The 14,407-nt window shown below is 45.6% G+C and overlaps 1 protein-coding gene across 1 annotated transcript; it reads left to right on the top strand.

Annotated features, from left to right (window-relative positions):
* The first annotated feature begins 5,337 nt into the window (after positions 1-5,337).
* Positions 5,338-10,808, top strand: LHFPL5 (LHFPL tetraspan subfamily member 5). Its single transcript, XM_061197448.1, has 2 exons — positions 5,338-5,749; positions 10,417-10,808. Exons 1-2 carry the CDS (start codon positions 5,338-5,340, stop codon positions 10,806-10,808), a joined length of 804 nt encoding a protein of 267 aa, XP_061053431.1.
* The last annotated feature ends 3,599 nt before the right edge of the window (positions 10,809-14,407 follow it).

Here is a 14,407-nt window from a genome sequence, read left to right as displayed (position 1 = left end):
ATCCACCCTTTATAGCATACAGTTCCATGAGTTTTGACAAACACATACATCATGGAACCAACACCCCAACCAAGATACAGAACATTTCCATCACCTAAAAAAAAATTTCCTTGTATGATTCCTTTATAATCAACCCCACCACCAGATCCTGGCAACCACAAATCTGTTTTATTTCCCTATAGTTTTGCCTTTTCTATATGTAATATAGATGAAATCACACAGTATGTATATATTTCTCTTGGGGGGTGGTGTCTCGCTTCTTTTACTTAACACCTTTGAGATTCAGGCATGCTGTTGAAGGTTTCAGTAGCTACTTACATTTTATTGCTGAGTAGTAGTCCGTTGTCTGGGTCGAAGTCCATTGTCTGGAAGTAGTCCATTGTCATTTCCCACCTGAAAGACATTTGGTTTATTTCTGAAAAGTTTTGGGCAATTATGGATAAAGCTGCTACACATATTCATGTACATGTTTTTTTGTGTGTGTGAACACAAGTTTTCATTTCTCTGAGACAAATACCCAGGAGTGAGACGGCTCAGTCTCATGGCAAATGTTTGTTTCCATTTCTAAGAGATGTCAAACTGTTTTCTAAAGTGGCTGAACAAATATGCATTCCCACCAGCAGCATACAAAAGTTCCAGTTGCTCCACATCCTTGCCAGTACTTGACATTGTCAGTTTTGGGGGGTTTTGTTTTCAACTGAGCCTTTCTCACTGGTGTATAATGATATGTGTGGTTAAATTTGCATTTGCCTACTGACTAACGATGTTGAGTGTTTTTTCATGTGCTTAATTGCCATCCATATATCTTCTTTGAAAGAAGTATTTGTGTGGACCTTTTGCCATCCAATCTTTAATTGGGTTGTTTGTTTTCTTATTATTGAGTTTTGAGAGTTATAGATGTCATACCAGGAGCTCAAAGTTTGTTGATATTGTTGGGGGCCAGTAATGACTGGCTGTATCGGCTTTGATGGAAGATTCATCCACAGTCTTCATCTGTCCCACCGTGGACACATTGTTAGGGGTCTTTGAGCCAGTGCACGGTGGGATTGGAATGGGGGTGCTGAGGAAGGAGGCTGGCTAGCATTCACAGAGTGAGTCATCCTGTCCAACTGATGTTAAAAGCCTCTGCAGTAGCAGGCCTCTGGAGTACATTCTAATTGAACCCAAATACTCTCTGGTTTTTGCCTCTGTTCTGAAGGCTCCCTTTCCCCAAACTTTTACTTAACTCTCCAAGCTTACTCTGTCTAAGATAATGACCCTATGAGTGGTCCATTATCTGCTGCCCACAAAGTGGTGTTCATCTGTACCTTAGGCCCTCTCCCCTTACAGGAGAGTTGGTACATTTCCTGAGGTGCCATAACAAATTATTACAAACTAGGTGGCTTAAAACAACAAATTTGTTCACTAATAATTCTGGAGGTCAGAAGTCGAAATCAAGGTGTCAGCAGGGCTGCACTCCCTACAGAGGCTCTAGGGAAGGATCCATTCCCCACCCCTTCTAGCTTCTGGTGGTTGCCAGCTTCCTTGGCTGTGGCTGCATCATTCCAGTCGCTGCCTCCATAGGCATGTCGCCTTTTCTTCTTTGTCTTCTTGTCTGTGTGTCTCTTAGAAGGACACTTGTCTTTGGATTTAGGACCCCCCCCCCCCAGATAATCTGGTAGGATCTCCTTATCTCAAAATCCTCAATTTAATTATATCTTCAAAGAACCCTTTTCCAAATAATGTAACATTCATAGGTTCTGGGGATTAGGATGTATTGATAGGTCTTTTGGGGATAGATAATTACAGCACTTGAAGTTCTACCTTCCATGAATATTTCCCTTCCCTGCTGTCCTCAGGGCCTTCCCATGGAGGGGTGGGATGTCATGCCACAGCAATCCATCGTTACCTGGTGCCAGCATGCTATCGGAACTCTCTCTAGAGCAGGCTGAGGAAGGGGCTTCAATTCCACAGCGAGAGAAGAGGCTCAACCTCCCCCCACAGGACCCACACAGCAGGGTATCACCCGCACATAGGAAGGAGGTTAGGAGGCTGGTCAGCCAAAACCAAAACCAATGTGACAAATGTCCACTAGAGACAGGAGCCACCACCCCTGCATCTTTGCAGTCATTGATAATGACTGATTTCTACAGCTCCCATGGGGACATAATACTGTTTTTGATTTATTATTTGGAGAGTGAGAGGGAGCACCAGGGGCATTGGCTTAGCTCTTCCTAGTATATTACCCTTTAGCTCAAGGGTCAGGGGGCCAAGGTGAGGATTCTACCAATTCCTGAGGTGATCTGGTCTAACCATTCAGGAGCATGGGATGGGTTCAAGGCCTTGCAGTTCAGTCCTTTCATACACCTGAATCTTATTTTAAGGGTCCTATGCCCTCTAGCAACAAGACTTAATGAATTCTTTGAGCCATTGCACGTAAAGGTCTTGCAATTCATTTTATTCCTTGAATCAATAATCTAGACAACTGAGCTTGTCTTGCTTGACATTATTCATTGCCTTTATAAGCAGTCACCCTACTCTGTGTTCCTGATTTCTTCATTACCTTTAAATCTGTCTGTGGCCAAAGCTACTCAGTTCCCCAGAACTTGACCCTCAGAGGGCACATGATCCCTATTGTTTGCAGCTGATAATTTGATTAGCTGTTTCTCCTCTACGTATCATGGGCTGTGGTTTTCCCAACTCCAGACATAAACAGGAATATCAGAGCCTTTTGTCTGAAGCCTGGGCCTGAAACCCCCTTTCTGGTGCTAATATTTGGATCAGGTTAGGGCTCTTTTTTTTTTTTTTTTTTCGGCCTCACAGCTTGCAGGATCTTAGTTCCCTGACCAGAGATCGAACCCGCACCCTTGCAGTGAAAGTGCTGAGTCCTAACCAGTGGACCGCCAGGGAATTCCCCAGGTTAGGGCTCTTTGATGCCAATAGCGAAAACCTACTCTAGCTAATGAAAGCAAAAAAGAAGGAAATGGAAAGATAGTGGGTGAGTCACAGAGCTGAAGATGGAACAGAGCCACCTGTCTTGGGTGGGGCAGGAATCAAGGTGGCTCTGAAGCTCCCAGTAGCAGGAGTTTATGGATTATCTCTTGAGGATGTTGCCAAGGCCTGACTAAACAATACCTTTTTTTTCCTCATGTCAATCCACCACCAATTCAGATTCCCTAGGGAGAGACTGATGGCCTAGCTTGGGTCACACACCCAGCCCTGTCTCTAGGGTCTGTGTGCCCTGTGATTGGCTATCCGACCAGAACCTCAGAAAGCAAGAGAGGCTTCTCTCAGAGGCAGGGGAAGTTCTGCTGGTCAGGCCAAACAAAGAGTGTCCATCAGCTCCTAAGAGCTTGGCCCCAGGTTAGGGCCTTTTCTGAATGCGGGAACATACAGCTCCTGCTCTGGGGAAGCTCCCAGTCTGATGGTGGAGACACAGGCCATGCCTTGATGAACTTCCAGTCTGATGGCGAAGACTGGTCACAAAACCAGAGATTTAAGAGGACGAGGAAACATAGGTAACAGCACAAATATGTTTAAAGCAGGGTTCTTTTTAATAGTGAAAAATTGGAAACTGTCAAAATACCCCCAAAGGGGGGAATAAATAAACAATTATTACATAAAGACTAAAATCTTGTGTTTGAAAAACTAGTAATGTGAGAAAAAAATTGGATGCTAAATACGTATACATTATTATCCAACTGTGTAAAGCAGTACGTCCAGGAGGAGGGAAATACACCAATATGTTAACAGAGGTAATAATAATAACAATAGTAATAGTAATAATAATAATAAACATTTCTGAGCACTTTTATATGTGAGGCCCTGGACTAAACATTTTACATATGTTATTTTACCTAACCGTTATGTGATAGATACTATTATCATCCCCACCTTATAGATGAATAAACTGAGGCTTGGGAAATTTACATCCTCAGCTAACAAGTGGCTGACTCAAATCCAGATCTGCCTAAAGCTCCCAGTTTGGGGTTATGAGTGATTTTTATTCTTTTATGTAACTTTCTTGAATTTTTCTATATACTAATCATGTATTTACCTATAAATTCAGGAAAAATATAGATATTTTGAAAAAGAGGGGAAAAAAGGAAATATGCAGGGGGTGGGGGAGGGACGGACTGGGAGTTTGGGGTTATCAGATGCAAACTATTACATACAGAATGGATCAACAACAAGGTCCTACTGTATAGCACAGGGAACTATATTCAATGTCCTGGGATAAACCATAATGGAAAAGAATTAAAAAAAGAATGTGTATATGTGTATAACCGAGTCACTTTGCTGTACAGCAGAAATTAACACAACATTGTAAATCAACTATACTTCAATAAAAAATGAATTTAAAAAAAGAAATAGGCAACAAAAATATAAACAAGAGGAGAAAGACATTGTATTGAACAAAAAGCATATGTTAAGGTCTGAGAAGGCTCATAAGAACTGTTCTTTACTTTGTAGCTTCTATTATCACCCTATCAGTCTGTATTGCAAATACACATATATTTACATATATGTAAATACCTCACGGTCCTTGAGAGCAGGGGCCCTGTCCTTTTTATTCTATGGTTCTTGCTGAGGGAAGATATCCTCCAACATAGGGCGTAGTACACAGTAGGCTCTTAGTAATTGTCGATTGAATGATAGGGACGAGAAACCAGTGACCCGGAAGGCGTTGCTGGCCTCCGGGGGATTGGAGGTTCCGGGAGGATGACTAGGGAGCCAGGGAGCGGTGGGATGGGATACGGACTGCGCTCAAGAATCGGTTTTGCGGCTGGAAACCAAGCGAGAGGAGTGTGACAACCGCAGCCTCACGCCTTCAATTCTTGCCTTCCCTGCTCAGGAGGGTGAAGAGGGGCCTTGATTCCCAGTGGCGGGGGTGTGCAGTGGGTAGGTCGGCCGCTCTGCACCGTCCTCTGCCCCGAGTCCCGAGGCGCTGGCCACGGTGCTGAAAGCAGTGCTCTCGGAGGAGGGAGGGAGGAGGAGCCGGGCCGCGCTAAGGGGGCGGAGCTCTCTGGTGCTCTCAGCTGCAGTGGGGGCGGGGCGGGGCGGCGCCAGCAGGCCCGAGACCCCGGCGGGTTTGAGAGGAGGTAGGAGACAGGAGACAGCCCGGCTAGAGCAAGAGGGGACACAGGCACCTGGACAAGCTTCCCCTGAAGAGGCCAAGGTCATCTTCCCTGTCCTATTAGTCCTCTTTCTTCTACCTTGGAGGGAGCCTTACCTTGTGCCCTGACCTCCGCCTTCTCCCCAAACCCGGCTGAGGGGTGACCCACTTCTGGGCCTCCATCCATCCGCAAAGCCACTTCCAGCCCACAAGTCCCCAGCCCAGGACCCAGTGCCCTCACCATGGTGAAGTTGCTGCCTGCCCAGGAGGCAGCCAAGATCTACCATACCAACTATGTGCGGAACTCGAGGGCCGTAGGTGTGATGTGGGGCACACTCACCATCTGCTTCTCCGTGCTGGTCATGGCGCTCTTCATCCAGCCCTACTGGATCGGTGACAGCGTCAGCACACCCCAGGCAGGCTACTTTGGCCTTTTCTCCTACTGCGTGGGCAACGTGCTGTCATCTGAGCTTATCTGCAAGGGTGGCCCGCTGGACTTCTCCTCCATCCCCTCTAGAGCCTTCAAGACTGCCATGTTCTTTGTGGCCTTGGCCATGTTCCTCATCATTGGCTCCATCATCTGCTTCAGCCTGTTCTTTGTCTGCAACACGGCCACTGTCTACAAGATCTGTGCATGGATGCAGCTGGCTGCGGGTGAGCAGGGATAGCAGGAGGGATAGCGGGAGGGCAGGCAGGGGCCCACCATCCCACCTTCTGTGGAGTCTCTGAGCCTCCTACTCAGCTGTTCTCCTTTATAGCGCAGCCATACTCAATGCTCTGCGGATGCCTTGGAAGAGTAATTAGAGAGTCTTAGGATGGCTGAGACCAAAAAGACCTTAGAGATCAAATTGTTCAACCTCCTCCTCTTGTAGATGAGGAACTGAGGTCAAGAGGGGGAAATGATTTGCCCAGGAGCAAGTCACTTATGGTAGAGTGAAGGTCTTTTTTCCCTAATTATAGGATTCCATACTTGATGCAGCAAGTGTGAGCATTTGAGGCAGCAAGTGGAAGTGATATTTTGTGATGGGGGAGGGGAATAGGGTCTTTTAGAACTATGTGGGGTAGGTGGCTACTGGTGGTGCTCAGAGGCAAGGCCTTCCCTGTCCCCCTTTTCCTGCTCCTGGCCCCAGGCAGGCCACTGGGTCCTTGGGCCAGCTGGTCCTGCTCTCCTCTAGAGCCCAGGAAGGGATGCCTAAGACCTTGTCCTGCAGCCCTTGGTCCCTCCCCTCTCCAAGGACCACACACAGACTGTCCATACTAGGGAAATGTCCAGGAGCCTTGTTAGGGACTGCAGGCTAGAGTGAAATCATCTTGACATCATTGGTTAGAATGAGAAGCAGTGTTAACAGGGAGAAGGGAATAGGGATCAGAATCCCATACAACCAAACACGTAGACTCAAGATTGTCAGAGTTGGAGGGGACCCTAGAGAGCTATAGCATCCTCCCCCCTACTATAGAGGAGGAATCTGGGACTGAGAGAGAAGATAAGACTTAGCCAAGGCTACAGCAGATCATCTGGCAACAAAGGAAATAGAATAAAGGCAGTGAGTCCCAAGAACTAGCTGTATTCCAAAGACATTTTTTATTGAGGCACACATTTACATAAGTGTAATGATTTGTAAAGTACTTTCACATGTATCATCTGGAGGAGCCTCATCATGACACAGTGAGGTGGGTTTTCCTCCTGTCTTACAGAAGAGGCTCTTAGCCGGTAACTTGTCTTTTAGCACACAGGTAGTGGGGGACAGAACCTTCGACTCTGAATCTTGTACTCAGGCTACTTACCTGGTTCCAGAGCTGCCTCCCCAATCCCCCTGCCATCTCCCTCTCTCTGTACTCCCTCTATATGATGAGGGAGAGGCTGGGGCAAGGATGAGGCTAAGTCTCAGTGGACAGTGGGAAGGAAGAAGGGAGAATGAAGATTTAGCAGTTCTGTGACAAAGAGGAGTAGAATGGACCCTGGCACGCTTGCCAGCTGGTCCTCCATATCAGAGCTATGGGATGCTGGAAACACAACCCTCCCTCTCTCATTCTCTCCACTGTCCCACTCCCCCAACCTCCTGCAACAGGTGCCATTTGCTGAACAGGCAGTGCTGGGAGGGTCTGGGTAGGGGAGGGGTCACCAGGCCATTTGAGTCAGACCCTGTCTGTGTCATGGAGCTGAAGACACCGATAGCAGAGGTGGCCAGGTGCCATCCCATGAAACATTTACAATGGGGGAGAGCAAAGGTGGTGTCATGTTCCATTCTTCTGTGCTGGGGAAGGGAAGATGAGCCAAAGGGAGGGATGAGGAGGAGGTGTGCCCCACAGCCAGCCGCTGGGAGATTCCTCCATTTGAAGAGACCTAAACCAGTTAGCTTAACCTTGCCGAGAAGCCTGGGGCCAGGGAAGGGAGCAGGAGAAGGGAAAGAGGACTGATGAATGGGGCAGTGTGGGGCTGTAGCTTAACAAAGTTAACTGAGCTTCTGGATGCCAGGTGTAGGCAGAATGTGGTCCCAGATCCTAAAAACACAGGTAGGGCAATTTGCTTGTCTGAGTTCTATTAAACTCATCTGTAGAAGGTAGCAACAGTACCCCCATCACAGGGTTCTTGCGAGGATGGGATGTTATAATGCATGTAAAACACCTTGCATGGTGCCTGACACATGGTAGGTGCTCAGTAAACACGAAAAACACAAAACAACTTTATCAGTCAGGATGGATGGGGTGATGCCACAGTAACAGACAACTCCCAAATCTTAGTGGCTTATGACCAAGGTTTATTTCTTGATAATGGTACATGCTCAATGAGGATCAGTGGAGGGCTCTGCTCTCACTGTGCTCTTCCAGAGCCCAGGCTGATGGAGCATCAGCTGTCATCTGGCTGTCATCATTGCGAAGGGAAAGGGAGCCCTGGAAAGCCTCCATCAGCAGTTAAATGCTCTGGCCTGGAAAAGCACGTGGCATTTCTGCTCACATTTTATTGGCTGAAGGAATTTTTAAGAACTTGCTTAACTTCAAGGGAGAGAGGCGAGGAAGTATAATCCTACTATGTACCTGAAATACTTGTAAACAGCTCTAATGACAGCCACATCCATCGAGGTTGCTTCCATCTGACTTCAATGCCAATAATAATAGCAACAACTAACATTAACTGGCCACTTACCATGTACCAGACACTGCAGTAAGCACTTTCTATACATGATCACGGTCCTCGTAACCCTGTTCCGAGTCACGTATTATTATCCTCATAACCCTGTTCCGAGTCACGTATTATTATCCTTATTTTCCAGATGAGAGACTGGAAGTCAGAAGGGGTAAGTAAACTTGCCTGAGAATACCTTCTTGGCCTCTATGTAGAGCCCTGAGACACCACGATGGGGTGGACCCCCACTGTGCCCAGGCAGATGGGTGGGGTGCTCCTAGAGAGCTGTGGTACCCATAGTAACAACCTGTTTCCAAGTCGGAGGCCCTGGGCTCTTTTCTGAACCCCTGTAGGGAGGTGCTATAGAAGGAGAAGGGGGCCATGCCAGGTACCAGAGGACTTGTCGCACACCAAGTGGGGAAGAGCACAGGTTTTACCAAAGAGCTCTGGGAGGGTCCCCCTCCTCCATCCTAAGGATCTTCCTGTTTGTCACTAAGTCTGAAATGTCACCACTAAATACATTCAGCTCTTTGGAGAGATGTCAGTCTGGGAGCCTGGGGGAATTAACTTTGAAGTCAAGAAAGTCAGGAGCCATGATTGCAGGTCTTGGCTCTGCCATTGCTAAATGACTGGGCAACTCACTTGGTTTCTCTGAGACCTCAGTCTTTTAATCTGAAGATGGGATATTAATACATGGCCTACTTCACAGAACTGTGGTAAGGATCGAGAGAAAAATGGTACATGAAGTATTTTGTAATCTATAAGTATGTAAATGAGCTCCTCCTAGAAAAAAACAAGGACGGTTGAGACATTTAGGTGGGGAGGTGGGATCCTTGATCTTTACACTTTGTTCTGCTTTTGTTTGATCTGCTAACCTTCCTTGCAAGAACAAGCGGAGCCCCAGGTTGGTGACGTTGGGTCCTGCAAGGTGCTTCTCCATGGGGCTCCCAGGTAGGGCACAGCTTTGGGACTAAAGAGACTCCAGGCCTGTGAAAGGAGGGCCAGGGGTGGGAAAGCGGCACAGACAAGGGAAGGAAGGCACCCCCTGCCTGCCTGGTGGTTGTCCTTGGGTTGCCCCAGTCACATCCCAGGAATATGTACCTGTCTGGGCAGCTAAGTTGGGGTGGAAATTTGGTGGGAGGGTGTGGGAGTAGTGGAGGGAAGGCGGGGAAGATGAAATTTTTGGCTGTCAATGCTAAATCAATGAAAGCACAGTGTGGCATACTAGCTAACACTCAGGAAATGCCAACTATGTGTCAGGCAACCTTCTGAGCACTTTTCCAATATTAACTCATTGTAACCTTGCTGCAATCCAAACAGGTAGATACTATTATTATTCCCATTATACAGATGAGGAAACCGAGGCAAGAAAACTTAAGTAGCTTGCTCTGAGTCACACAGCTAGTTAGTGAAAAGCTGGGCTTGAGATCCAGGCAGCCTTCCGTAGTGTTTCCAGCTTTTCCTGTTGAGAGAATCACCCAGAAGAGTGCTTTTAAAGACAGGGATTCCTGAATCCAACCCTGACCTGGGAATCAGCATTTTAAACACATTCAGGGAAGTGTGGACAACTGCACTGTTCCGTAGTGGGTAATAGTGTGGAGACCTGTTTGCTTGAATGGAAGGTTCATGAAGGAAGCAGCCAGAGATGGGGCTGGAAAACTTCCTGTATTCATTCAATCTAAGATACCTGAGTTGTAGGACACACTATTATTCTATGTGCTGTAAAAAGGAAAAATACTTCTAATCAAATTATAGCCTAAAGCTTTGTTATTACACTTATTTCAGAGATGCTGGAGTATGAACAAATGTACATCTTAGGAGTGATGAGTTCTCTGGGCTGGGACCAGATTTTGGGAGGACTTTGAAGCCAAGCGCCTCGTCAAGTCCAAAGTGAGGGGCACAGCTGAGGGCCTGGTAGAACCACCTGGTGCTGTGGCAGAACCTCCCTGGGCTGAGGAGCTCTGCTCTCAGCCTCCACCCCTGACCACTAGCCCCCAGGGGCAAGTAGCTTTAGCTCTTGGAGCCTCAGTTTTCTCCCCCGTGTTCTACAAGAAGGATGGCAGGAGCTGCCCCTTGTGCCTCTCAAGGCTGTTAATAAGAGAAGAAGGGAGGTGACACGATGACAGCAGTGCAAGGTGGGAGGCAGCAGGCGAGCACACCCAGATTGACACCATCTGTACCCCTCCTGCCCCCTCAGCCACAGGCCTGATGATTGGCTGCCTGGTCTACCCAGATGGTTGGGACTCAAGTGAGGTACGGCGCATGTGTGGGGAGCAGACCGGCAAATACACACTGGGCCACTGCACCATCCGCTGGGCCTTCATGCTGGCCATCCTCAGCATTGGAGATGCCCTCATCCTCTCCTTCCTGGCCTTTGTGCTGGGCTACCGCCAGGACAAGCTGCTCCCTGACGACTATAAGGCCGATGGAAAAGGTAATTCTCTCTACCCCAGGGAGGTGAGGCTTCCTCTCTGCCAGGTGCCTGAGGTTTGGCCACTGGCCAAGGGTGGGGACACCAAGACCAATCAAACACAGCCCTTGTCGCAGAGGCCAAGGGCCAGTGGAGAGTTGCAGGCTGGCATGCGATAAGGCATTGACAGACCTACGTGGCAGAGGCTGTCTGTGATAGAAGGGTGTCCCCCTGTCCCCCTGCACTCTCAGGGCCTACAGGGGAGAGAGCCCTGGTCCAGCTTGGGGAGCTAGGTGTGGCCTCCCATAGGTGGCACTGAGGCTGGGTCTTGAAATAACGGGGGAGTTTGCTAGGTGGAGAGAGGAACAACAGGGGAGCAAAGGGGATGAGTTGTTGGGGAAGGAGGAAAGGCAGGTTAGGGCAGAGATGTGACAGCTCCTGGACTGCAGATTGTGGGCGCCTAGCCCCCTTGGGTTAGAGTAGCCTGGGGGTTCTCCGTATATCCATTTCCTGATCTGAGCCTCATTTCCCCTCATTAGAGGGTAGGAGGCAGGTTTTTCCTCATTTGTAAAAAATACCTACTTCACAAGATTGTACTCAGGAACAAGATAAGGATGTTTGCTCTTGTCGCTTCTATTGAAGATTGTACTGGAGGTTACAGCCAGGAAAATTAGTCAAGAAAAAGAAATAAAAGACATCTACTTTGGAGAAGAAGAAGAAAAACTATCTCTATTAGCAGATGACATGATTTTGTATATGGAAAATCCTAAATAAGCCACTAAAAAACTATTAAAGCTAATATACAACTTCAGCAAGGCTGCAGAATATAAGAACAATATACAAAAATGTATTTGTATACACTAACAATGAACAATCTGAAAATGACATTAAAAAAATTTCATTTACAATAGCAACAAAAAGAATAAAATACTTAGGAATAAATTTAACAAAAAAGTAAATGAAATGTACATGAAAATTAAAAAAACATTGTTTAAAGAAAAGGCCTAAGTAAATGGAAACATCCATGTTCATGGATCAGAAGACTTAATATTGCTGACATGGCAATACTCCCCAAACTGATCTACAGATTTAATGCAATTTCTATCAGAATCCCAGCTGGCTTTTTGATTTTAGGATCAGCTTGTCAGTTGGAAATGCAAGAGACCCAGAATAGCCAAAACAATCTTGAAGAAGAACAAAGTTGGAGGACACACATGTCCTGATTTCAAAACTTATTAGAAAGATACAATAATCAAGACGGTGTGGTACTGACATACGGACAGACATACAGATCAATGAAATAAAATAGAGAGTCCAGAAATCAAACCAAACATCTACAACCAACTGATTTTCAGCAAGCGTGCCCAAGACCATTCAATGGGGAAAAGAATAGTCTTTTCAATAAATGGTGCTGGGACAACCAGATATCTACATGCAAAAGAATGAAGTTGGGCCACCTACCACACATCATATACAAAAATTAACTCAAAATGGATCAAAGACCTAAATGTAAGATATAAAATTATAAAACTCTTAGAAGAGACCTTGGATTAGGCAATGATTTCTTAGATTTGACACCTAATACACAAGTACCAAAGAAAAAAATAAACTAGATTTCATAAAATTGAAAACTTTGTGCTTCGAAGTACACCATAATGAAAGTGATAAGACAACCCATAGATTGGGAGAAAATATTTGCAAGTCATAATAATAATTCTAGTATCCAGAGTATATTAAGAACTCCTACAACTCAACAATAATAAAAAATAACCCAATTTTTTAAATGGGCAAAGGATTTTTTTTTTTAAGTATACAGTTTTAATTAATTAATTAATTTATTTGGCTGCGCCGGGTCTTCGTTGCAGCGCACGGGATCTTCGTTGCCGTGTGCGGGATTTTAGTTGTGGCAGGCGGGCTCTTAGTTGCGGCATGCGGGATCTAGTTCCCTGACCAGGGATCCAACCTTGGCCCCCTGCATTGGGAGCGTGGAGTATTAACCACTGGACCACCGGGGAAGTCCCAAATGGGCAAAGGATTTGAATAGACTTTTCTTCAAAGAAGATATACAAATGGCCAAAAAGCACATGAAAAGACACTCAACATCATTAGTCATTATGAAAATGCAAATCAAAACCACAATGAGATATCACTTCACACCCACTAGGATGGCTGTAACAAAAAAGATGAACAATAACGAGTACTGATGAGCATGTGGAGAAATTGGAATCCTCATACGTTGCTATAGAAAACGTAAAATTGTGCAGTTGCTGTGGAAAACAGAATGGCAGTTCTTCAAATGATTAAACACAGAGTTACCATGTGACCCAGCAATTCCACTCCTAGGTTTATACACAAGAAAATTGAAAACATATGTTCACACAAAAACTTGTACACATGTTCATAGTAGCATAACAGTCATGCATCTGATGACTGAATGAACATAATGTGTATATCCATACAATGAGTTATTATTCAGCCATAAAAAGGAATGAAGTACTGTTAATTGCTAGTGTGGAAGAAAACATTGAAGCCAGATACAAAAGACCAGATACTGTATGACCCCATTTATATGAAATGTTCAGAACTGGCAAATCCACAGAGACAGAAAGTAAATTTTAGTATTTCCCCGGGGCTGGGAAGAGGGGGAAATTGGGAGTGATCGCTAAAGTTCACAGGGTTTTTTGGGGGTGATGAAAATGTTCTAGAAGCAGATAGTAGTGATGGTTGCACAATGTAGTGAATACACTAAAAACCACCAAGTTGTATACTTTACAGGAGTAAATTTTATGTTAGTAAATTATACCTCAATAAAAAAAATAAAAGATTGTGCTGAGGATTAGATAGTGTATATAAAGCACCAACAATACCTGCATATTTTAGGTGATGAATAAATGTTAGTTCTCTCCACCTTCTGTCTTTCCAGTACCTCCACTCTTTATATCATCCATCTGCCCAGCCAATAATAGGACCTGTGCTCCAGCTGCCCACCGACACCTTTAGGTCCAGGGGGTACAGTGAGGGAGGAAGTCTACATTTGGACCTTAAGTCTAGTAAGGGAGACAATCATGCAAGATGGAATCACAAGCTGATAAACATTATGAACAAAAAGTGCAAGCTTTCTTGAGAGTGAATAAGAGGAATCTGAACTAGTTTGGAGAGGGAATAGTGTGCAAGGAATTATCCTGAAAACAAGGCTTGGTTGTAAACACATACTGTTCTCTTTTTTTTTATCGCAGAGGAAGTCTGAAGCAACAGGAGTGTTGGTGCGTAATTTGATTGGAGGGTGGTCTGTGTTCCTTTGGAAGTGCTGTGGGCTCGCAGAATGACTCATGAGGCTAGGCTGTAGGGCCTAGGGAGAGAGGGGGTAGGGGGGTGGGCGTGGGGTGGGAGGGGGCAGGAGCTGGATGGCATCTGAGACCTTCACTGAGGGGCAAACAGGAACCCTTTAGTTTTACTTGTGTCTTGAGAAGTGGTAAAAGCACAGGGAGAGAAGAAATAATTTAAAACAGGCGGGTGGTTTCATAAACTCATCTTTTCGTGGAGCCTGGCAAACAAGAACAGACTGTTTTTAGATGTCATTATTGTCATTTGGACCCTTATTTTCAGAAAGAAGTTTAAGTGATTTTAAGAGACATAGTGGAAAACCTAATAAAATAGAAAATAAAAGTCATAGAGAAGAAAACAAATATTACAGAAAGCTAGGCTAATAGAATTAGTGTATTGAGTATTAAATTTAGCTCCCTGCTCCCTGATAGCTGAAGCAAAAAACGAATTTAAC

The sequence above is a fragment of the Eubalaena glacialis genome, chromosome 7 (assembly GCF_028564815.1).
Source record: "Eubalaena glacialis isolate mEubGla1 chromosome 7, mEubGla1.1.hap2.+ XY, whole genome shotgun sequence".
Taxonomy (NCBI): domain Eukaryota; kingdom Metazoa; phylum Chordata; class Mammalia; order Artiodactyla; family Balaenidae; genus Eubalaena; species Eubalaena glacialis.
The sequence above is the reverse complement of the archived record's forward strand: the minus strand, read 5'-3'. Positions and strand labels throughout refer to the sequence as shown.